The following is a 24,394-nucleotide window of genomic DNA, read 5'->3' as shown; positions in this document are numbered from 1 at the left end:
ATTGGAGAAGGTGATGGTGTTGCTGAAAACAGAGATTAATCTGAATAAGTAAGTGCTAAACAAACGGTGTGATTAAAATATACATTAGTGATGCTCGCAGTATGCTGCACAAATTTATTTCATTTTTAAATATCATTTACACTAAAGTGCAAGTGTGGAATGAGTAAAGAGATAAAAACAGTTATAAAACAAAGTAAGTCCACTGAAAGGTAAATACAGCAGCTTGTAATATCACCGCTCATAGTTTTGCTGCGGTGGCTGCCCGAGCAACTATTAGACACAAATGCTACTCACTAGTTGTGGTTGAAGTTGTAGTAGAGGTTGTAGTTGGCGTAGTCACCGGAGTGGTAGTTGATGTACTTGTACTTGTGCTAGATGTTGTGTATTCACTGCAAATCCCTTGAAGCCCCAGTTCTATAGAACCTATCTCATATTGAAATAGCCTATCAACTAAACCACCATTCGCAATGGTTTCATATTGTTGATTGATCTCAGACCACGGACATCTGTATGGAGGATCGATTCCATTAATGGAATTGTTTGACCATCCTATAATCACAGAACCTTCTTCTAGCGTTGTTATGGTGACAGACGACATCGCAGACCGGAAGTACTGTGTGACATTACCTAACCACCAGAGGGTGTGGCTCAGCTCGCTCGTGAAGAAAAAATAGTCAGTGACAATGGTCATTCTGTATTCATGTGACACCTTTAGCAGGTTACTTCCGCTAATTACTACAGCTAAAGGAGTTATTTGAGAGTTGCCTTCTCTGTCTGTGACTTCAACTTTGTAGGTGGTCTCCACTTGATCAGCTTTCCAGTAAGGGTTGACAGCTAGCCCGAATACAAACTGTCGTGTTCTCTCCACCTGAATCCATGAGTTTACTGGCAGAGGCTAAAATAATAAGTTATATACATTTATCAATATAATAATAATAATTACTCGGCGAATCAAAATGACAGCTAAGCAATCTATACTATTAATGGACTCAGCGAATTTTACTAACACGTGAACATTAATTACAGCTATCTAACAATTACCACAGACATACAGAGAAAAAATGTAACTGCTATTAAGCTGTTGGCAAAGTCAGCTTCCCTTCTTGGGTTTTCTTGACTTGGTTGCATTAGTCTTACCTGCCCATTGATGTCCAACAAGGAAAGGCTTAAGTTTCTGGTTGTACCATCCTGGAGATCAAGGAATGTATTATCTGGTATGATGTATTCAAAGTAAACACCGGAGCTGACAGTTAGAGTAGGAAGAGGAGAGATGACTATCGGTATCGGATTTGGCGTTGCTAAAGAATCCATCAAGAAACTGATAAACTACAAAGGGCTGTTTGTATTGTGACACTTCAAAAAGAGCATCGATCTCACCACCCCCACCTTCACCACCCTCACAACCCTCAAAACAATCATCTCACAACCATCACCACTGTTCAAAACGGCTTAAGAATTCGTCTCTCGACTAAGGTCAGTTTCCCTAAATTATAACCTTTCACTATTACCAGCGGATTTCAACGCATAAAGAATCTATAAATAAAGTCTTTCGCTCTCAGATCAAAGCAGATTTATACATTTTTTTGTGAATACCAAATGAAATTTAAAAGCAGTAGATTCAGGTACATTTTCTTATATTTGTTTATAAAATGTAGCTAATGATAAGAATGTATTTCTATTGGTGTGCGGGTGTGTGGTATTTCTGGCACAATCCACGACAAGTTACCACCTTATTAGATTTTCTCCTATAATTGTTTCATAGGAAATCTGTTACCTACCTACATGCCACTGTTAATGAGATCATCAGGCTAACTTAATGTCTATTAGAATGAGATAGCCTTCTACATAAATAAACTAAATTCAATACTGACTGGTAACGCAGTAATACAACTTACTAGTGGTAGTAAATGATGTGGAAGTAGATGTGGGCAGGGTTGTCGAGGAGGTCGTAGTCAGAGGTGTTGTAGTCGATGGCAATGGAGTGGTTACCGGAGTGGTTGTTGATGTACTTGCAGTTGTTGTACTTGTTGTAATACCTTGACATATTCCCTGTAGCTCGAGCTCTATAGATTCAATACTGTATTGACTGAGGGCCTGTGTGAACGTCTCATCCAATAGTTGGTAGAAGTTGGAATAGATAAGGGCTAAGGGGCAGGTGTAGGGAGGGTTGATATTGCTGATAGAATTGTTGGACCAACTGATAGAGAGTCTGGCCTCACGACCTTCTGTAATGTTCAGTACTGTAATGCCTTTGATCTCTTCACCAAAATATGAAGTGATGTTTCCCACCCACCAAAGAGTGTGAGAGAGGTCAGCGGAGAAAAGCTGATAATCTGTCAGTACATTCATGGTGAACCTGTGAGAGACCTTCAAAAGTTCTGCCTGAGACACACTTATAGTCAGCTGAGTTGCTACCTCATTCAATTGGTTGTCGGCAGCGATCAGTGTATAGTTGATCACCATTGTATTGGAATAATATGGAGCTACAGGTATGCCATAAATGGTTTGGTTGTAAGAGTTTAAGAGCACCCAGGAGTTCAGAGACAGAGGCTAGAAGAGAAAATGCAAAGTAAATGAAGGAGCATAATTTATAAACATAAATAAAACAATCAGGTAAAAATCACTTTTTAGTTCACAACACTTGCGCATACTCTTAAGAACAGGAGAAAGCTGCACTCGTGAATCAAAATGACCTATGTCGATTTTCAAATACTAAGACTCGACTGAGATAGGACACTGCATACCTGCCCATTGACATCCAATAGGGAAAGACTCAGGTTCCTGGTTGAACCATCTTGGAGGTCAATTAATGTATTTTCTGGTATGATGTATTCAAAGTAGACACCAGAACTGACCGTGAGAGTGGGCAGAGGAAAAACAACTACCGGCATTGGATTGGCTGTTGCTAAAATACCAAAAAACTTACATGCAACTTTTCAAGGTCGCTCTGTGATGCTATCGCTACAAAACTATAAAACTGAGTTTTTAGGAAATATGAATAGAAGTGATACTGTTTAATAAAATCAGTCAGCTTTCGACTGTATTAAAAAGAATGTATTTCTTTACCCAAAAATCCTCTTTACACTTTATATAAAACTTGCTAATGAACGACTACAAATGATAATTTATCTTTCCCAAATGTCAACGACTCTGAAATTACTCTGAACCTTGCTTCCGTTTGTCTCTCATCTACTCCCACATTCAAAGGGCATTTTTATTAATCAGCACTAGAGATTGGAGTGCACTTGATATTATTTGATTAGTGTCACTATATCACACTAACATGATATTATTTGATTAGTGTCACTATATCACACTAACATGATATTATTTGATTAGTGTCACTATATCACACTAACATGATAGTATCTGAATAGTGTCACTATATCACACTAACATGATAGTATCTGAATAGTGTCACTATATCATACTAACATGATGGTATCTGATTAGTGTCACTATATCACACTAACATGATAGTATCTGAATAGTGTCACTATATCACACTAACATGATAGTATCTGATTAGTGTCACTATATCACACTAACATGATAGTATCTGAATAGTGTCACTATATCACACTAACATGATAGTATCTGATTAGTGTCACTATATCACACTAACATGGTAGTATCTGAATAGTGTCACTACATCACACTAACATGATAGTATCTGATTAGTGGCACTATATCATACTAACATGATAGTATCTGATTAGTGTCACTATATCACACTAACATGATAGTATCTGATTAGTGTCACTATATCACAATAACATGATAGTATCTGATTAGTGTCACTATATCACACTAACATGATAGTATCTAATTAGTGGCACTATATCACACTAACATGATAGTATCTGATTAGTGGCACTATATCATACTAAGATGAAATTATCTGAAAAGTGTCAATATATCACACTAACATAATAGTATCTGAATAGTGTCATTATGGCACACTAACATAATAGTATTTGAATAGTGTCACTATATTCACACTAACATGATAGTATCTGATTAGTGTCACTATATCACACTAACATGATAGTATCTGATTAGTGTCACTATATCACACTAACATGATAGTATCTGAATAATGTCACTATATCACACTAACATGATAGTATCTGATTAGTGTCACTATATCACACTAACATGATAGTATCTGATTAGTGGCACTATATCACACTAACATGATAATATCTGAATGGTGTCACTATATCACACTAACATGATAGTATCTGAATAGTGTCGCTATATCACACTAACATGATAGTATCTGATTAGTGGCACTATATCATACTAACATGATAGTATCTGAATAATTTCACTATATCACACTAACAAAATTAAATGATTTTGCGCTTTAAGAATTTTGTGAAAAAACATTGCATTGGTTGAACAAGGTAAGAGAAAAGGTTCATTAGCAACTAACATGCTGATTGATGATTGATGTAGATGTCTATCATTTGATTTAATCTGCTGAAAAGTTATGCAATAATTATCACAAATACTTTCTTTTGATAATCTAATAGCAATACAACTTACTAGTGGTAGTAGATGATGTGGAAGTAGATGTGGGCAGGGTTGTCGAGGAGGTCGTAGTCAGAGGTGTTGTAGTCGATGGCAATGGAGTGGTTACCGGAGTGGTTGTTGATGTACTTGCAGTTGTTGTACTTGTTGTAATACCTTGACATATTCCCTGTAGCTCGAGCTCTATAGATTCAATACTGTATTGACTGAGGGCCTGTGTGAACGTCTCATCCAATAGTTGGTAGAAGTTGGAATAGATAAGGGCTAAGGGGCAGGTGTAGGGTGGGTTGATATTGCTGATAGAATTGTTGGACCAACTGATAGAGAGTCTGGCCTCACGACCTTCTGTAATGTTCAGTACTGTAATGCCTTTGATCTCTTCACCAAAGTATGAAGTGATGTTTCCCACCCACCAAAGAGTGTGAGAGAGTTCAGCGGAGAAAAGCTGATAATCTGTCAGTACATTCATGGTGAACCTGTGAGAGACCTTCAAAAGTTCTGCCTGAGACACACTTATAGTCAGCTGAGTTGCTACCTCATTCAAATGGCTGTCGGCAGCGATCAATGTATAGTTGATCACCATTGTATTGGAATAATATGGAGCTACAGGTATGCCATAAATGGTTTGGTTGTGAGAGTTGAAGAGCACCCAGGAGTTCAGAGACAGAGGCTAGAAGAGAAAATGCAAAGTAAATGAAAGAGCATAATTTATAAATATAAATAAAACAATCAGGTAAAAATCACTTTTTAGTTCACAACACTTGCGCATACTCTTAAATACAGGAGAAAGCTGCACTCGTGAATCAAAAGCACCTATGTCGATTTTCAAATACTGAGACTCGACTGAGATAGGACACTGCATACCTGCTCATTGACATCCAATAGGGAAAGACTCAGGTTCCTGGTTGAACCATCTTGGAGGTCAATTAATGTATTTTCTGGTATGATGTATTCAAAGTAGACACCAAAACTGACCGTGAGAGTGGGCAGAGGAAAAACAACCACCGGCATTGGATTGGCTGTTGCTAAAATACCAAAAAACTTACATGCAACTTTTCAAGGTCGCTCTGTGATGTTATCGCTACAAAACTATAAAACTGAGTTTTTAGGAAATACAGTCAAACATGGATAACTCGGCCACGGATATTTCGAACACATTGTTAATTCGAACGGATTCTTTGGTCCGTTCTTACGCAATGATAAATTGCTTTAGATAACTCGAACTTAATATGGTTAACTCAAACAGTTTTTTGCCGAAAGAACAAACTTAAAACAAACTTTGGTTTGTTTTAATCCGAAGGAATTTACATTAGTCGCGGAGCTACGACTACTCTGCCTTCCTAACGAGTAAAGCGCTCCCTATAGGTATATAATGTACATATATTTCCCCTGTACCGTATAATGGAACCGATTAGGAAACTGTATAAAACCTGATTAATGGGGTCGCTAACACGTCAGCTAAGTTACGGCCAAACTAAAAACGTTAAAAAGTATTAGCGATAAAAATTTAATAAAGATCGACACAACTTGCAAAATGCATATTGTAAGAGTGATTATATGCGAATATATAAGGATAACATACCTTTTCACAGACTACACTCGATAGGTTTTTTAAATGGAACAACTACTCAAATGTAAAGCATGCGTTTTTGGATTGGTTGTAAATATTTACTCGAGTGAAGTTTTAAAAATTATCCGAAAATTTAGATATTTTTCTATCAGCTAAGATTTGTTTGTAGTTTTAGGTGATGTGACTGCCAAGATGTTTTAAGATTAAAATTGGAAAAATTGATTCCTGTTAAAACGCTCAGAAGAAAAAGATGGATTTTTTCTCTGAGTGTTTCAACAACGATCAAGTTTTGCCAATTTTAATCTGAAAACCTCATGGTAGTACATCACCTAAAACAACAAACAAATCTCAAGTAATAAAAAAATATCTTTACTTCCTGATAAATACTTTTGAAACTTTACATGAGGGGCCCTATAACTTGTAACGAGCAATCTATGATTTTGCTTGATACATAGTTTGTATATGTACATGTATCTTCTGTTAAATGCATGCACTTGTGACAGTGCTCTGATAACTTGAACACTCTGATAACTCAAACACTTTCGCTCGGTCCCGTGAAGTTTGAGTTATCCATGTTTGACTGTATGAATAAAAGTGGTGCTGTTTAATAAAATCGGTCAGCTTTTGACTGTATTAAAAAGAATGCATCTCTTTACCCAAAAATCCTCTTTACACTTTATATAAAACTTGCTAATGAACGACTACAAATGATAATTTATCTTTCCCAAATGTCAACGACCCTGAAATTACTCTGAACCTTGCTTCTGTTTGTCTCTCATCTACTCCCACATTCAAAGGGCATTTTTATTAATCAGCACTAGAGATTGGCCTGCTCTTGATATTATTTGATTAGTGTCACTATATCACACTAACATGATATTATTTGATTAGTGTCACTATATCACACTAACATGATATTATTTGATTAGTGTCACTATATCACACTAACATGATATTATTTGATTAGTGTCACTATATCACACTAACATGATAGTATCTGATTAGTGTCACTATATCACACTAAAATGATATTATTTGATTAGTGTCACTATATCACACTAACATGACAGTATCTGAATAGTGTCACTATATCACACTAACATGACAGTATCTGAATAGTGTCACTATATCACACTAAAATGATATTATTTGATTAGTGTCACTATATCACACTAACATGACAGTATCTGAATAGTGTCACTATATCACACTAACATGACAGTATCTGAATAGTGTCACTATATCACACTAAAATGATATTATTTGATTAGTGTCACTATATCACACTAACATGACAGTATCTGAATAGTGTCACTATATCACACTAACATGACAGTATCTGAATAGTGTCACTATATCACACTAACATGATAGTATCTGATTAGTGGCACTATATCACACTAACATGATAGTATCTGAATAGTGTCACTATATCACACTAACATGACAGTATCTGAATAGTGTCACTATATCACACTAACATGACAGTATCTGAATAGTGTCACTATATCACACTAACATGACAGTATCTGAATAGTGTCACTATATCACACTAACATGACAGTATCTGAATAGTGTCACTATATCACACTAACATGATAGTATCTGATTAGTGGCACTATATCATACTAACATGATAGTATCTGAATAGTGTCACTATATCACTATATCAAATGATTTTGTGCTTTAAGAATTTTGTGAAAAAAACATTGCATTGGTTGAACAAGGTAAGAGAAAAGGTTCATTAGCAACTAACATGCTGATTGATGATTGATGTAGATGTCTATCATTTTATTTAATCTGCTGAAAAGTTATGCAATAATTATCACAAATACTTTCTTTGGATAATCCAATAGCAATACAACTTACTAGCGGTAGTAGAAGGTGTGGAAGTAGATGTGGGCAGGGTTGTCGAGGAAGTCGTAGTCAGAGGTGTTGTAGTCGATGGCAATGGAGTGGTTACCGGAGTGGTTGTTGATGTACTTGCAGTTGTTGTACTTGTTGTAATACCTTGACATATTCCCTGTAGCTCGAGCTCTATAGATTCAATACTGTATTGACTGAGGGCCTGTGCGAACGTCTCATCCAATAGTTGGTAGAAGTTGGAATAGATAAGGGCTAAGGGGCAGGTGTAGGGAGGGTTGATATTGCTGATAGAATTGTTGGACCAACTGATAGAGAGTCTGGCCTCACGACCTTCTGTAATGTTCAGTACTGTAATGCCTTTGATCTCTTCACCAAAGTATGAAGTGATGTTTCCCACCCACCAAAGAGTGTGAGAGAGTTCAGCGGAGAAAAGCTGATAATCTGTCAGTACATTCATGGTGAACCTGTGAGAGACCTTCAAAAGTTCTGCCTGAGACACACTTATAGTCAGCCGAGTTGCTACCTCATTTAGTTGGCTGTCGGCAGCGGTCAGTGTATAGTTGATCACCATTGTATTGGAATAATATGGAGCTACAGGTATGCCATAAATGGTTTGGTTGTGAGAGTTGAAAAGCACCCAGGAGTTCAGAGACAGATGCTACAAGAGAGTCAATATAAACGCTTACCGACTTGTAAAACTAGGAATAAAGCTCAAGCCAGCAGTAGAATGCTTATAAAATAAGGGATAGTAAGTTCTTAGATTTTCTTAGACAGGAATTAGACTGCTCAAGTGTTGCTGGTAATGAGATAAGACTCTGGTCTATACAACACCAACTGTATTAATGGAATTTAAGCTAATCATAGCTGACATCCTGTGTGTGCCTAATTATTGCGCTTTCATGTTTCAAATCGGTTTGGAATTGCCCACTGCCGACAAATTAGCACCCTACCATTTCAATCATTCAGAGTTGCACTATAGATCTTTCTAAAATTCACAACGTATCCCTTGAAATAAAACTTGTTAAAGTAGATTCACTTTTGAGTCACTTTTCAATTCATGCAGTCAAATAGCGTAATCAATGCTAAAATTCTTCTACCTCCACTGGGGAGAGCTTAGCGGAGTATTATCAATTCGGATCCATCAGCAGTGAGCATTTCTGTGATATAGAATAGTACGCTCACAGCGAATGCCTTTAAACAAACTTAATGAAGCTAAATGGCGTTTGGATTTTAACATTTCTATGATTCGGAGTGGAAGCAACTCCGAACTTATTTGAAGCATGAAAATGCAGTGAATGAGGCCCGCACTAGCTTATCAACAGACTCTGAGCGCTGCTATACTGTGTAAGTCATGATATGAAACCTACATACCTGGCCATTGACATCCAACAAGGAAAGACTCAAATTTCTAGTTGTACCATCCTGGAGGTCAAAAAATGTATTATCTGGTACGATGTATTCAAAGTAGACACCATAGCTGACAGTTAGCGTAGGAAGCGGGAAGACAACTACTGGTATTGGATTTGCTGTCGCTAAAATGACATTCAAATATTATCCTGATGTATAAAATTCTAAAAGTCAACAAATGATGATTTAGAAAATTATTCAATTGTTAACACATCTTGAGTAACTTTTATAGTAAAACCTGCCAATAAATAAAGTGCAAGGGAGTGCAACTTCTGCAGAGAGCAACAAACATCCTACTAGTAAACTCAAACAGCTGCAATGACAGTATTGAGTGTTAATGCAATAGGCATTACTGATTCAAGTCTACATTAACTGTTCCTGCCATAACTGAACAACTTCCACAAATATTTCTCTCGAAACCACATGAGTAAATAAGCTCTCTTACATGCTGATATGGATGTAGTGGGTAGTGTAGTGGATGTAGGGCTGATTGTAGTTACAGGGGTGGTTAATACAGCAGGCGTAGTCATAGATGTAGTATAACCTGCGCAGTTCCCTTGAACGGACAGAGCTACACCGATAATAGGGTATTGAAACAGAGCCAGCTTGAAATCATCTCCCCTGAGCACTTGCAAAACTTCAAGTATGACGGCAAATGGGCAGGTGTAAGGAGGCAAGATATTATTGATGGTGTCATTTGTCCATGATATTACTACAGAAGGCTGCGTCTGTCTCTCAACAGAAAATATTCTTATCCCATCCATAGATTGGTTGAAGTAAGAGGTGAGGTTTCCTGTCCACCATAATATGTGCTTGAAATCATGTGTGAAGAGATTATAGTCTGTACGTAAAGTCATCTCGTACACATGTGACACCGTTATTAGCTGGTTAGTAGAAATGTACACAACAATCGTAATGGCTGCTGCCAGCCCATCCGTGTCCATAGCCTCTAGCCTAAGGCTTACATTTCCCGGTGCTTGCGGATAGAATGGTATTATGGGAATCCCATAAAGAACTTGCGATTCTCGGTCTAAGTTTATCCAAGAATTAAGGGAAGATAACTCCTACAAGCAAACACAATCTGATGTAATGTGAAGAGAGTATATGTTTTTACATCTGGACAGTTTAAAGAATAACTTACAACAAAATTAAAGTCATTCAGAATAAAAAATTACACAAAGTGTTATATAGGTCTCGACGGTGTGGAAGATGAAAGCGATTTAAAAATGTTAAAAGAGGAAATGAGTAGTTCGGAGTGCTCTGAAAGGTCGTTCGAAATCAGTTGATGAGTTAGAATTTTTAAATAAATTTCTAACATGCTACGATAACATGAATAAAAATTAGAAGTATCACGGATGAAGGCAGTCCAGTCTTGCCAAGAGTCCATTAGCAACTAAGATCATATGCTTGTTTACGCCAATCACTGATAAAAAATTCATACAACAGGCAGTGCTATACCATCAACCTCTACTCCAGCTATAGCTCAAGTAAAATGTTTACTAGCAAATCACAAGTAGAAACTTCACAGCATCGGAAGGTGAGATAGTAAAAACAAGAAAGACAACTCCTTGTATGAAGAGCGGTAAAAAGAAGAGGGATCCTCTAATAACTGGCGCCAGTTAAAATATCCAAAAGACATTTGATGATTACTATACACGACGAAATCTGAAAAGCGGTTTTTGCATATTATTGGTAGTTCTGTTATATTAAACCATAGATAATCCTGCTTCTACAGGCTCATATATAATCATTGTACCTTCATGGCTATTATCAGTGGCTGGTCCCTCAGACTTTTATTGCCCTATTTCACCAGAATATGTACTTATACTTACCCATTGTTCACCAACTAGCTACTATATTAGTTTACATCATACAGTCATTGACAAATAGTCTAAACTCAACTATATATATACTGTACGTCGATTTACTCTTTTGTGCCCAAAATTGGTACTTGGTACAATGCAATCACACAGCCATATAAAATGTAAACAAGAAAACAGTTGGAATTACCTTCCCTTTAATGGGTATTGCCAATAAATCTCTAGTACTGGTGTTAAAGGTTGACTTGCAACAAAATTCACATTACAGTTATTTGGTATCAAGAGATTCACCATGTCTTACTCTGTTGTGTTGTAGGTGCCAAATACGTGGAAAAGTGATTACAAGCTCTTAAAAGCTCAAAAACGAAAATACGCCGTAGATTGGAATCTTTTTATTTATTTGACGTATTCATTACAGTTTGGTTATCGTCTTGTCACGTGATGTTCTCACGTGAATTGAAAGGCCAATAAAAAGCTCAATATAAACTTATCGTAGCACTAGTTTATGACAAACACTTCGGGTTGTACCGAAGACCCCGTATCAAATATAGATGCTCGTTACTTTACAGTTTTATTTCGGCTTGGACTAATCGTCAAGTCGTAAGCTGATCATGTGACCCAATACTCGAAAATAATTTTTGCAGTACTTTTCGATTATCACAGGTAACCAACAGGCTCGTCATGATTATCAGACAATGATATGTATTCCTTCGAGCTAAAGTTAAAAAGTTTAACGATTTTTTACGGTAAATTAAAATATATCAGTGCTAAAACTGACAGCATTACAATGACAATAAAACAGACGCGTAAGAACAATAGACATGGTTTTATTGAATGCGTGAAGTATATTTGTGAAAATATTTCGACGAATGAGATTGCATGAAAGTGTAAACAGAAACCATCCTGTAACAAGTACGTCCCATTTGAGCCATTTTGGAAAGCGAATCCAAACTACGGCGGTCTGGTGTGGCTGCGATTAACTGTTCATTTTTTTAGCTTTTAAGAGCTTGTAATCACATTCCCATATATTTTGCACCTACAACACAACAGAGTAAGACATGGTGAATCTTATGATATCAAATAACTGTAATGTGAATTTTGTTGCAAGTCAACCTTTAACTAACAGGAACTCGCAGCATCAAAACAGATATATACAGAGAAATGCATTAGAGATACTCTACTATAGATCATAGCTAGTCAACTGCTATAGATCATAGCTAGTCAACTGCTATAGATCATAGCTAGTCAACTATTATAGATCATAGCTATTCAACTGCTATAGATCATAGCTAGTCAACTTCTATAGATCATAGCTAGTCAACTTCTATAGATCATAGCTAGTCAACTTCTATAGATCATAGCTAATCAACTGCTATAGATCATAGCTAGTCAACTTCTATAGATCATAGCTAGTCAACTTCTATAGATCATAGCTAGTCAACTGCTATAGATCATAGCTAGTCAACTTCTATAGATCATAGCTAGTCAACTTCTATAGATCATAGCTAGTCAACTTCTATAGATCATAGCTAATCAACTGCTATAGATCATAGCTAGTCAACTTCTATAGATCATAGCTAGTCAACTTTTATAGATCATAGCTAGTCAACTTCTATAGATCATAGCTAGTCAACTGCTATCAATAGAAGCTCAAGTGCTTGAACCACATATACTTTAGATCTGTCAAAAAGTAAAATATTTGGTAGAATGAGATGTAATATGTAAGGAACAGTACAGCAATACACAGTGAGTTGTCTTGAGTGACAGTAGACCACTGTGCATGCTGCCAACAGGTCACATACGTCATCAGACATGGCTGGCAAAACAGCTGTGCGTTACGGACATCCGGCAGACATTAGATGAGCGATATTCCATGATTATGTACAATTACACACACCAGCAGCTGCCTTTAACTGAGTCTTCTCAGACAAACGTGTAACTTTGTTTTTCACCGGATATTGGACACGTTTGTAAAATAGTTGTACGGCTGACAAAAGTGAAAGAACTCATTCATTTACTAGCAGAGAAGTTGTCAGTCCCTGCCAGTCATCTCAACCTCACCAAGATTTTAGGTAAATTTTCAGAGGCCACTTTGTTCAATTAACAGCCTCCAGAACAAATAGAAGTTGCTAGCATTGAGAGAGGATACAAAAAATAAATACTACAAACTTGGTTTCTATACAGAATACATTTTTCAATGTTTCACTCTATTATTCAACAATAGCTGCATAAGAACAAAGGCTATTTCCGGTATATCTGAAACGCAATTTTTACCTAATGCAGAAGCTCTTAATACAAAAGAGCAAAAATATTTTTGCTATGACATCATGTTTCATCACCTGCAGAAGAACATCAACAGCTGCGAAATACTGGCAGATCCTTTTATCCTGCAGCACCCAATAAATTTTCGGATAACAAATAATGTCAATTATATGCTGATACGTACCATTACTAGCGTGATCTAGAGCAGTCTAACACAACTAAACAATAGATACAACACTCTAACTAGTGCATAGATGGAGTATATTAATGATCTAGCGCAACCAAACAAGAGATACAACATACGTAATTTGGTTCCAGCGCAATTACCTGGTTAGACGAATCTCTAAGTGTCAAATACAGACTGTCTGTCCAACCATCTTGAACATCGTAGAAGGTATCATTAGGTATCTTATAGCTGAAGTATGTACCGTATTCTACAGTTATCTCTGTCAGAGATTTGAGCACAGTGGGATGCTGCCGCTCTGTTGCTGTAAAGTAATAAACTGGAAGTGCAGTTAGAAAGGTCTAAGCGATAGATAGTGTGAATAAGATGGCTAACTTTCTATGTAATACTAGCAATCCTAGGTTGTGGATTCAGCTTGAATTAACTGAACTATTTATTACACATGTATGTAGGATAGTTGAACTAAGTATACTAACTCGCAACAGATGTTCTTGGACTGGTGATGACTATTGATGTAGCGAAAGATGTGGTAGTTGTTGTGGGAGTTGTAGTAGTTGTTGGAGGGACTGTGGTAGTAGTTGTAGGAGCTGTGATAGCTCTTGTAGAAACTGTGGTATTCGATGTAGAAACTGTGGTATTTGATGTAGAAACTGTGGTAGTTGATGTAAGAACAGGGGAAGTTGCAATAGCAGTTGCTGCAGTTGAAGGTGCAGCTATTGAAATGCTACTTGATTGGATTGGAGTTGTGCCAGCGCTATCTGTTGTGGTTGACATTACTCTTGTGGTAGTAGATGCTGTAGTTTTTTTCGAATTCTCTGTTAAGTTGGAAGTAAGTAAAGTTGTTGTAGGAAACAGTGTTGTGAATGCTGGGGTTGACGTATTTCGCTCTGAAGTGGTAGAAGGGTGTGATTGTGTAGTTAGTAGATGTGCTGAACTAGTATAGGTTGATACTGTGGTTGTTGATGTATCATTAGCAATTGTTGAGTAGTTTAATGAATCTGTATCATTGCCTTCAGGAGACACATGATCTGACACACGATTGGTTGGAGTAAATACATTTGTGGTTTGCGCCTCAGTAGAATTGAATTCTTGAACTGGTGAACTAGACTTCTCAGTAGAATTGAATTCTTGAACTGGTGAACTAGACACATTGAGAAATGTTGGTGGAAGCTCTGTGGTTGTTACATTGAGTAGCCCTGCAGAGTCTGTAGTCCTAGTAGCTTCGGTAGTAAAATCAGAAAATTTATAATCAAAGGTGGTGTAGGTTGGTAACGTTTCATTACTGGACGGTGTCGTTGTGCTTGCAAAAGCTGTAGATGTACTCAGCAACTCTGATATGTCAGCCGTCGTCTTTAGGCTAATGTTGCCTTCATTTGTAGATGATGTTGAACTCAATATCGTTGCAGACCTAGCAGACACATTGAAATTGTCTGTTACGCTTAGAGTAGCGGTGGAATTAGCAAGTGTGAAATTTTCTTGGGTTGTTCTAACTAGGTCTGGACTATTAGTAGAACCAACACCATCTGTTGTGGGATAAACTGGAGATGTTAAAGGAAAAGAATTCATTCCTGATGTGGTCACATTCTGTTGTGTTATATTATGAGATTCAACAGTTGTTATAGCAATATTGTCACCTTCCGAGCTATCGTCAGTCGACACTTGATGTGATTGGGTCGACTGATTATTGGTTGAATCGGTAATGACTGCTTCTTGCGAAGTTGTCATATTAAACTCTATGTGAGTTTGACTTGTGTCAAGGTCAGTTGTGGTAAGGTTTCTTCGAATGCTTGTAGTCTGATTGGAAAATGTACTAAACTCAATAGTTGACTCGCTAGTATGTGCAGAACTATCCAACACAGTGCTACCTGTGATGCTTTTGGTAGAAACCTGAGAGAGCGTTAACATTTCCTTTGTAGTTCCATTGGTTTCAATTTGTTCCTGTGTTGATGTTAATGAAGAGCTCCTTGTAGCGGAATGCTGACTACTAGTAATTCCTGTTGACTCCATCAGCGAGTCTGTAGAGCTGGCTAACACAGCTGTCACAGCTTCTGATGAGCTGCCAACAGGCTTAGTAGCTGTCACAAAAGAGTCATTGGATGTTAAGTTGACTGAAGGCGACGTAATAGAAATAACCTGAAATGTTGTGGCAGCGTCTGGTGTTGTACCAGTTGTGAGTGTGAAGTTTCGATCTGTTGAACTGATTGCTACGGTTTCTAATGACAAGGAAAATGAGTTATTACGTGATGTAAAGATGTCTAAAGCAGATGTGGTCAGTACTGAAGGTGTGGTTACAGTTTCAGCCACCGTGGTGTCTGATGTTGGCAAATTAAGCTCTGTAGAAAACGTTTCATTTCTTTCAGAGTCTGACGTTGAGTTCCTAACACCCGTTGTTAAACTGCTCCAAATGGCAGAGTTGCTGACTGTATCCACAACAATTTCTGAAGAGGTGGTGCTATTGAAAAGAGTTTTATTGTCAGCAGAAACACTCGAGCTCTCTGCTGTTAGTGGAATGGTCATGCCAGTTGTACTACTCAGAACACCAACTGTGGTGACATTTGACAAAGTCACAGACGTTGCTCCAGATGACAAATCACTACAAGATGGAATGCCAACAAAAATAGATGTCTATGTAAGAAAAGGAGTAGCATGATCTAATGCTCAACACTCTGACATGACGTAATTCTGGCCTTTCGAACTTGAGACGATTAATGCACAACAGTGAGTGGAAATCAATTTAAAGAAAAAACACTGAACATATGGGTACAGATCACATGCCTACAATGGTTTATATATAAAATATAGTCTCATAATACCTTGAAAAACCTTGGCTAGTCTGACTGACTGATGAGCTGAAGCTGTTTCCAGAGATGGTATGTCCAGTACTAGAAGTTTGCATATGTGAAGAACTCGGCTCACCTAGTGTGTAACAATCACAGGATATCGTGTTCATATAATCTGCTGATTAAACTGTTTGTAACCATAGCTACATGTAACTACATTGTTTCACATCACTAAGCTAACAAGAAATTTGTAAGCTTTCTTAGAGTTGGAATTGCAAAGATTATGTACTGCTGGCGGCAAAATGCATAGAGTTGAAAATAAGTATCTCAGAGATATAGATAACCCTCTCTATTGAAAGTGGATTCTGTGTAAAACGACAATTCAGAAAGAAGGTATTTTCGGTACCTGACGGAGTTGTGCGGCTGACCTCAGTATGTAATGTTCTTGCACTGTTGCTGCTCGACGATAAATTAATGTCATTGGTGGTATATGGAGCAGTTAATTCTTGAGTCAATGCAGATGTACTATCTGTCGCAGACAGCGCCTCGACGGTAGACCTCTCTGTTATTATAGGAAATGTTCCGCTTACAGTTGTAACTGTCTCGGCTACGGTGAAGGTGCTAGCATTGTCAGCAGTCGAAACAATAAGATCTGCAGAGGTTCTTTCAGTGCCAGAGGTGGTAATCTCCATAGATGTAGTAGAATTGACCGAAAAGTCTGTTGAGAATGTAGCATTTCTTATGTTTGCATCAGTCTCTAGATTGGATGTGGTAATAGACAGATCAGTCTGCGAATAGCTTGACACAACAGTGCTATTCGTTGAGAGTGTACTGGTTCCAGTTGATGAACCAAAATGATTGCTGAAGGTGACTGTTGCAGATGATGGTGTAGTAGTTTTGAGAAACATTGTTTTTGTTGTTCTTGCAGGACTTGTAGCTGTTGCTGTCAGGTGTGCACCAACTGTTCCAGAGATTGTGCTAGTCAACTCAGGAGTACTAGTAGTCAACTCAGGAGTACTAGCAGTCAACTCAGGAGTACGAGCAGTCAACTCAGAAGTACTAGTAGTCAACTCAGAAGTACTAGTAGTCAACTCAGAAGTACTAGTAGTGAACTCAGGAGTACTAGCAGTCAACCCAAGAGTACTAGTAGTCAACTCAGGAGTACTAGTAGTCAACTCAGGAGTACGAGCAGTCAACTCAAGAGTACTATTAGTGAACTTAGGAGTACTAGTAGTGAACTCAAGAATACTAGTAGTCAACTCAGGAGTACTAGCAGTCAACTCAGGAGTACTAGTAGTCAACTCAGGAGTACTAGTAGTCAACTCAGGAGTACTAGCAGTCAACTCAAGAGTACTAGTAGTCAACTCAGAAGTACTAGTAGTCAACTCAGGAGAACTAGTAGTCAACTCAGAAGTACTAGTAGTCAACTCAAGAGTACTAGTAGTCAACTCAGAAGTACTAGTAGTCAACTCTGGAGAACTAGTAGTCAACTCAGAAGTACTAGTAGTCAACTCAGGAGCACTAGTAGTCAACTCAGGAGTGCGAGCAGTCAACTCAAGAGTACTAGTAGTGAACTCAGAAGTACTAGTAGTGAACTCAGGAATACTAGTAGTGAACTCAGGAGTACGAGCAGTCGACTCAAGAGTACTAGTAGTCAACTCAGAAGTACTAGTAGTCAACTCAGGAGTACTATTAGTCAACTCAGAAGTACTAGTAGCCAACTCAAGAGTACTAGTAGTCAACTCAGAAGAATTAGTAGTCAACTCAGGAGTACTAGTAGTCAACTCAAGAATACTAGTAGTCAACTCAGAAGTACTAGTAGTCAACTCAGGAAAACTAGTAGTCAACTCAGAAGTACTAGTAGTCAACTCAGGAGCACTAGTAGTCACCTCAAGATTACTAGTAGTCAACTCAGGCGTACTAGTAGTCAACTCAGAAATACTAGTAGTCAACTCAGAAATTTTAATAGTCAAATCAGGAGTATTAGTCGTCAACTCAGGAGTACCAGTAGTCAACTCAAGATCACTAGTAGTCCGCTCAGTAGTAAGCCTACTATGATTCAACTCAGTAGTACTATTAAACTTATCAATGGTGCTAATATTCTGCTCTGTGCTAGTTCTAGTGTTTTCAGTGAATTTATGAGTCAGATTGGTTGTGGTCTCAACCGTTACGGCAGCAGAGCTGATCTCTTCATTGTTGGTATATTCCTGCATAATGCTGCTATTTAGGGTTGCATTTAAACTAGTATCTGCTGTAGTGGTGTTAGTTTGCTCTGTAGCATCGCTATAATCTCCTGTAGTGGTATTTGAATTTCCAAACATCCCATTAGTTGATTTTTGTGTAGTAGCTGATATTGAATCAGAAGTATTTAAATTAGTAGTAGTGTTACCATTTAGTTCTGTAGCTGTATCGGTTGCGTGTGTGCTAGCTGATCCAATAACTGTCTGAGTTGACTCTGTTGCACCAATGCTCACTTCTGTTGAAGAGCTTCCTGTACTAGCAGCAACATTAGTTGCCATGGACACTGTGGTCTCTGCTTCGACAGTAATATTGGGCGGCATTAACCCTGTCGTCTCTGTACCGGAAGCAATAGTGGTCGACATTGACTTTGTAGTCAGATATTCTGCAGTGAGGTTGGATGACGGAATAGAGGTACTAAGAAGTTGTGTAGTTGAAATACCTGTACTTGTAGAAGCACTGCTTAGTGCCTTTGCACTACTAAGAGCCATCTCCGCGGTTGTGCTAACAATCTCAGTGACTGTAGGAATTGGCTGGCTGGTAGAAGGAGTGAGAGTTGGTATCACAGTAGCTAAGACTGCACGCTTCAATCTTCTATGGCTGGCTGGTTTAGCACGCTCTGACATCACAAACCAACTAATGACAGGATAGCCTGTTGCTGCCCGAAATTGTGACGTCTTAACATTGTGCTCTATCGCATTGAGTATTTCTGGCACCAGTTCAATCTGAAATAAAAAGGACACTTTCTAGAACTTTCTCTGATTAATACAAATTTTTATATAAAGATACAAGATTTTAGATAATATAAAGAACTGTGCATGAAGAAGTGCATCTAAAGACGTGCACACAAACTAACTGAATGCTTGTAATTCTGCACATTTGAACATCTGTCCTTTTACAGTTTAAGTTCCTGATATCTAATTATACTGGTTTGTATGCAAACAACTTCTGATGTTGCCTTCGGCTATAGTCAGTGTGATTATATGCAAGTTTATGTGGTTCCTATGAAGGTTGAAGCAGAAGATAGATGAAACATGGCAGTCGACCATGTACTACTATCGACTAAAATGCCAGCACTAAGTATGTATACTAACATAAACTCTACGCCGATCCCATAAAAACCTCCGACACGCAGCCGTGTAGTGAGAAGTAATTCCCTACAGCTGTCACTAGTGATTTCACAGACATATATAACGTCAGCGAAGTGTGATGCCAGTATTTCTGACAAGCAACTGTGTAAAGTGATAACTCAAAGGTTCACACAATGAACCAGAAGGTAATATGTCTAAAAGCTATTTTCATGCAACTCTCTGGATATTGACTAGTAAATGCAGAGAACTGAATACTCAATATATTGTATGGAATACTTTATACTAATATACTAATATGTGTTTTTTGTAGAGCTGGTAAAGTTTACAGATGTTAATCAGTTAATAATTAACTTAGAATTGGTAGTTAATCTTTATCAGATTGTTTACATTTTTTACCTCATACTGTTAATTAGTTTAAACAAACATCTGCGATGAAAGGAATGACACTATGCAATCAGACTTGATCAGCTTTAAGTTTATTATGTTGTTAACAAATATATATTGTTACCAAACATAACACAATACATTATAAGCATTAACTATTACTATCAAATAATATAATAATAACTATTATTATTATTCGATGAGTGATGATAACTGACAACTGATTGAGGAGAAGACTGAACAGGTTCTAAATACATGATAATGTGTGATGAATTAGCTGGTAGAACCTAACGTATGCATAGCTATAGCTATATGCATAGCTATATGACTAATTAATAATACATTAATTATTACTATGTAATATTATTAATAACTGTGTGAGTACTAGATCCTAGTCCTAGCTACTGATTCTGTTCACATAATCAGTCTTGATATAAGAACTACTTAGAGAGTTAAGATAAAGAAAATTTGTTATGCAGTTACTTTATATTTTGGGAGCAGTGTATTTACAAGACTAATGCTACAGATAATACGAATAAAATATCAATGTTTGACTAAGACTTGTTGTCCAGTAGGCTATTTAATTATCGATAAGTAGGATTAGTAACTATCAATAAAAATATCAATTTAATAAAAAAATTGAATTCCCGATTCAGAAATCTTTTGGCACCGCGGTAAGTTTCGAGACGGTGGTAATTATCGCCTTAAAAGCCTCTGTATAATAATATCTAGCCTGCTGCGATAGATTACCGAGTTGTCCATGTTACAATTTGAAGTCACTCAAGTACAGTCAAACTTTTCCTTACGATCACTTTAACATAAAAATTTTCCAACAAAGTATAAAATTTGAACAAATATTTAATTTTTAATAAGGGACATTTGATGTTTTTAAAACATTGCAGTTTCTGAAACAAAAATTTACAATAAATTTAATAAATAAAGAACTTAAATATAAAAATTAAAATAAACTAAATTTTATCCAATTCACGTTACATTAAGTTGCACCATGCATCTCTACCACTAGCTGATCTCTATATCAACACGAGTCTCTAAGGTAAAGTAACAATAAATACAACCTTTTTTTGACAATTATTTTAACCATTTAGTTTTCACTTATAACATATCACTTTTACAATTTCATTTTTGCATGATATTATAAGATGCTATTGGCTGACTGGTCACACTAATTCACACACGTACTCAGACAAACTATGAACATCTTAAAGATAGATTGTACTAACACGCGAGGTATAACTGCTGTGCACTGACGATGTTACAGGAGTTGGAGGGAGGAAGAGGAGATGAGGCAGAGCTGCATTATGTCAAAGTTAATACTAAACAAAAGTTGTTCAATGTTATACTATGCATGGTCATAGTGCTGACTATGGCTGTTGTGGCAGCATTCCATGTCCAACAGCTGCAACAGATTCAACAGATTCAACAGCTCAACACTGAGTTGCAGAGTCTACGGGGAGAAACTCAGGCTAATTCAGAAGAGCAGACGAATCATCTCAACAAGGCGACAAAAAGAATTGATGCCATAGACAGCAAGATTCAATCATCAACAATAGTACAGGTAAATAAGCAAACAACTGCTTTCTACCTCAGAAAATATTTGGGTCTGTGAAAGTGAGTCTAGGAGTTACACACCCTTGCATGATAGAAACGACTACATAGGACAATTCTACCTACTATAGATGTATACTGAGTTGTGCAGGGAGGCGTGATATAGGTTTGATCTCCATTGTTAGTTACCCTATAATTGTTCGTATATTAGATGTCTAGGGAAGCAAACAGGAATGCAGTTAATAATTTATGTATTACATAGTTTATTGGTATACTCATTGTATTGCTATATTAAGCACATAGGAATACAATGAGTAGAAGTTCATCAATGTTAGGAACTTCTTTTTCTGTTTAAAATAACAAAGTATTTGCTGATGTGGGCAATGAATAGTTGAATGTCTTATTATCAAAACATGCTGATTGAGTTGAAGAGATCCTATGGACTAGTATGGAGCATGATGGTGATGGATTGTAATCATTAAAATACTTTGACATCGAGCCTATTGCAGTGGTGCAAAGATAGACCTGGAATGTTCTCAGCCAACTCACATGTTACGTTATTTTTGACAAACTAGGGTCCATCTGGTCTACCAGAGCCTGAGAGAATACGGAAGAAGCGAGGTAGCTATGGGGCAGCCTACAAGCTAACTACAGTACCCATGATGGCTTGGGGCACCACAGATGACTACGCCGAGACAGGTGGCAACTGCAATTGCCCACCAGGACCTCCCGGACCACCAGGATTGAATGGCCAACCAGGATACAATGGCAGACCAGGTCTTCCAGGTCAGAAGGGGGCATCAGGCAAGAAAGGACCTGTTGGCCCTTGTGGAGAGAAGGGAGAGAGAGGTCCGAGTGGACCACCAGGTGTGTAAACAAGTTGAATAGGGCCAGGAGTGATGGCAGTAAAGCTCGTATTGTAAGTAGTAAGCTTTCAATAAGGATGGAGTAGACAACTACATATGTTATACTGGTCTGTTAGCGGGTGGACTGATAAATTGTTTATTTAAGCTATAATAAGACTCAGCAGTTCATCTGACAAAGTGCAAACAAGTTGGCTGAAAGTATTTACTGTTCATTGCAGGAGCACCTGGAGTGACAGGACCCGGCGGTTCAACGGGCGGCACCGGTGCAACTGGCAGAAGAGGAGCTACAGGCAGTACAGGCTCTGATGGATCAGGTGGTTTAACAGGAGCAACTGGCCCACTCGGAGCTACAGGAGCCACAGGTAACAAGATATTTAGACTATTTGTTCTGGAATATATTAGCTATTCAAAGATGGTTCAATTGAATTGGGCAAGAGAAAGAGAAGTGTTGAAGGATGCTGAGCAAGACAAGAGTGGGAGAATGTTAGTCAAGGAGAAGCACGAGTGTGGGAGAGTGTTAGTCAAGGAGAAGCACGAGTGTGGGAGAGTGTTAGTCAAGGAGAAGCACGAGTGTGGGAGAGTGTTAGTCAAGGAGAAGCACGAGTGTGGGAGAATGTTAGTCAAGGAGAAGCACGAGTGTGGGAGAATGTTAGTCAAGGAGAAGCACGAGTGTGGAATTGTGTCGAGAAGCAAGAAAAGAGAGACTGGAGTGCGTTGAAAAAGCTTGAAGAGAGCAAAAGAGAACCTGAGGAAAATTGCAGATTAAATGATAAATTTGAAAGGGAGAGCGAGGGAGACGACGAGAGAGATGAATAGAGATGATGAGCAGATGATGTTGAATGTTGTTGAAAGGGAAACATCTCTAACTTGATAAACTCTGTTTATTTTTAACAGGATTAAGTGGACGCACGGGTGCAACTGGAGTGTCTGGCCGCACTGGAGATTCCGGACCTAGTGGTTTGCCAGGAACAGCTGGCTCAATGGGACCTACTGGCTCAACAGGAGAAAAAGGAGAACCAGGAGAACCAGGAGAACCAGGTCAGAAGGTGTTAGAATTTCATAGTAGGAAAATAGAAAACCGCTTGTAAAAGGTGATCATGAGGCTTGCCATTGCCTACAGTAAGGTTGCAGAACTAAGTGTGTATATGTAGTAGTACAAAACAAAGGCCCTGAATGCCTTTTGAATTCAAAATTTCATTTGTACTTGAGCGATATATATGACAGTAGGTGATGAAACCAAATCGGCTGATAACAGTGAAAAAAGCTGGTTTGAATATAGAGTGTATAGTGGTGAAATGCTTGATGGAAGAGTATGTCGTGAACTTTAAAAACTTACAGGTCGAGTACCACTGCCTGGTGAACCAGGATTTGAGCCCGGACCCGTAGGCCCACCAGGACCCACAGGTACGTTGACGACAGAAAGCAATCAAACTGACTCACCGTAGGCATGTTTCACTCAGCAAAATATTTGTACATATGTGATCTATATTTGTACATATGCGATCTATATTTGACCATATGTGATCTATATTTGTGCATATGTGGTCTATATTTGTAGGTATGTTATCTATATTTGTACATATGTGAACTATATTTGTACATATGTGATCTATATTTGTACATATGCGATCTATATTTGAACATATGTGATCTATATTTGTACATATGTGATCTATATTTGTACATATGCGATCTATATTTGAATATATGTGATCTATATTTGTACATATGCGATCTATATTTGAACATATGTGATCTATATTTGTACATATGTGATCTATATTTGTACATATGTGATCTATATTTGTGCATATGCAATCCATA

At 37.7% G+C, this 24,394-nt stretch overlaps 1 protein-coding gene across 1 annotated transcript; it reads right to left on the bottom strand.

The window, feature by feature from the left end:
• Window positions 1-450: 450 nt before the first annotated feature.
• LOC137387259 (mucin-22-like) lies at window positions 451-20,900 on the bottom strand. The gene is made up of 14 exons (XM_068073604.1): window positions 20,889-20,900; window positions 16,854-19,388; window positions 14,122-16,270; window positions 13,789-13,949; window positions 9,825-10,443; window positions 9,344-9,504; window positions 7,976-8,630; window positions 5,401-5,561; window positions 4,552-5,206; window positions 2,745-2,905; window positions 2,037-2,550; window positions 1,138-1,298; window positions 737-895; window positions 451-549 (listed from the first exon to the last, which is right to left on the bottom strand). The coding sequence occupies exons 1-14, from the start codon at window positions 20,898-20,900 to the stop codon at window positions 451-453; spliced, it is 8,202 nt and encodes a 2,733-aa protein (XP_067929705.1).
• Between the last annotated feature and the right edge of the window lie 3,494 nt (window positions 20,901-24,394).

Source organism: Watersipora subatra, chromosome 2 (genome assembly GCF_963576615.1).
Source record: "Watersipora subatra chromosome 2, tzWatSuba1.1, whole genome shotgun sequence".
NCBI classification, from domain to species: domain Eukaryota; kingdom Metazoa; phylum Bryozoa; class Gymnolaemata; order Cheilostomatida; family Watersiporidae; genus Watersipora; species Watersipora subatra.
This window is presented reverse-complemented; position numbering and strand designations above follow the sequence as displayed.

Coding starts and splice junctions, on each gene's coding strand:
- LOC137387259 (XM_068073604.1), bottom strand. Junction 8,631..9,343: donor TGTTGGATGTCAATGGCCAG/GTATGTAGGTTT, acceptor ACTCTCTTGTAG/CATCTGTCTCTGAACTCCTG. Junction 5,207..5,400: donor TATTGGATGTCAATGAGCAG/GTATGCAGTGTC, acceptor TTTCTCTTCTAG/CCTCTGTCTCTGAACTCCTG.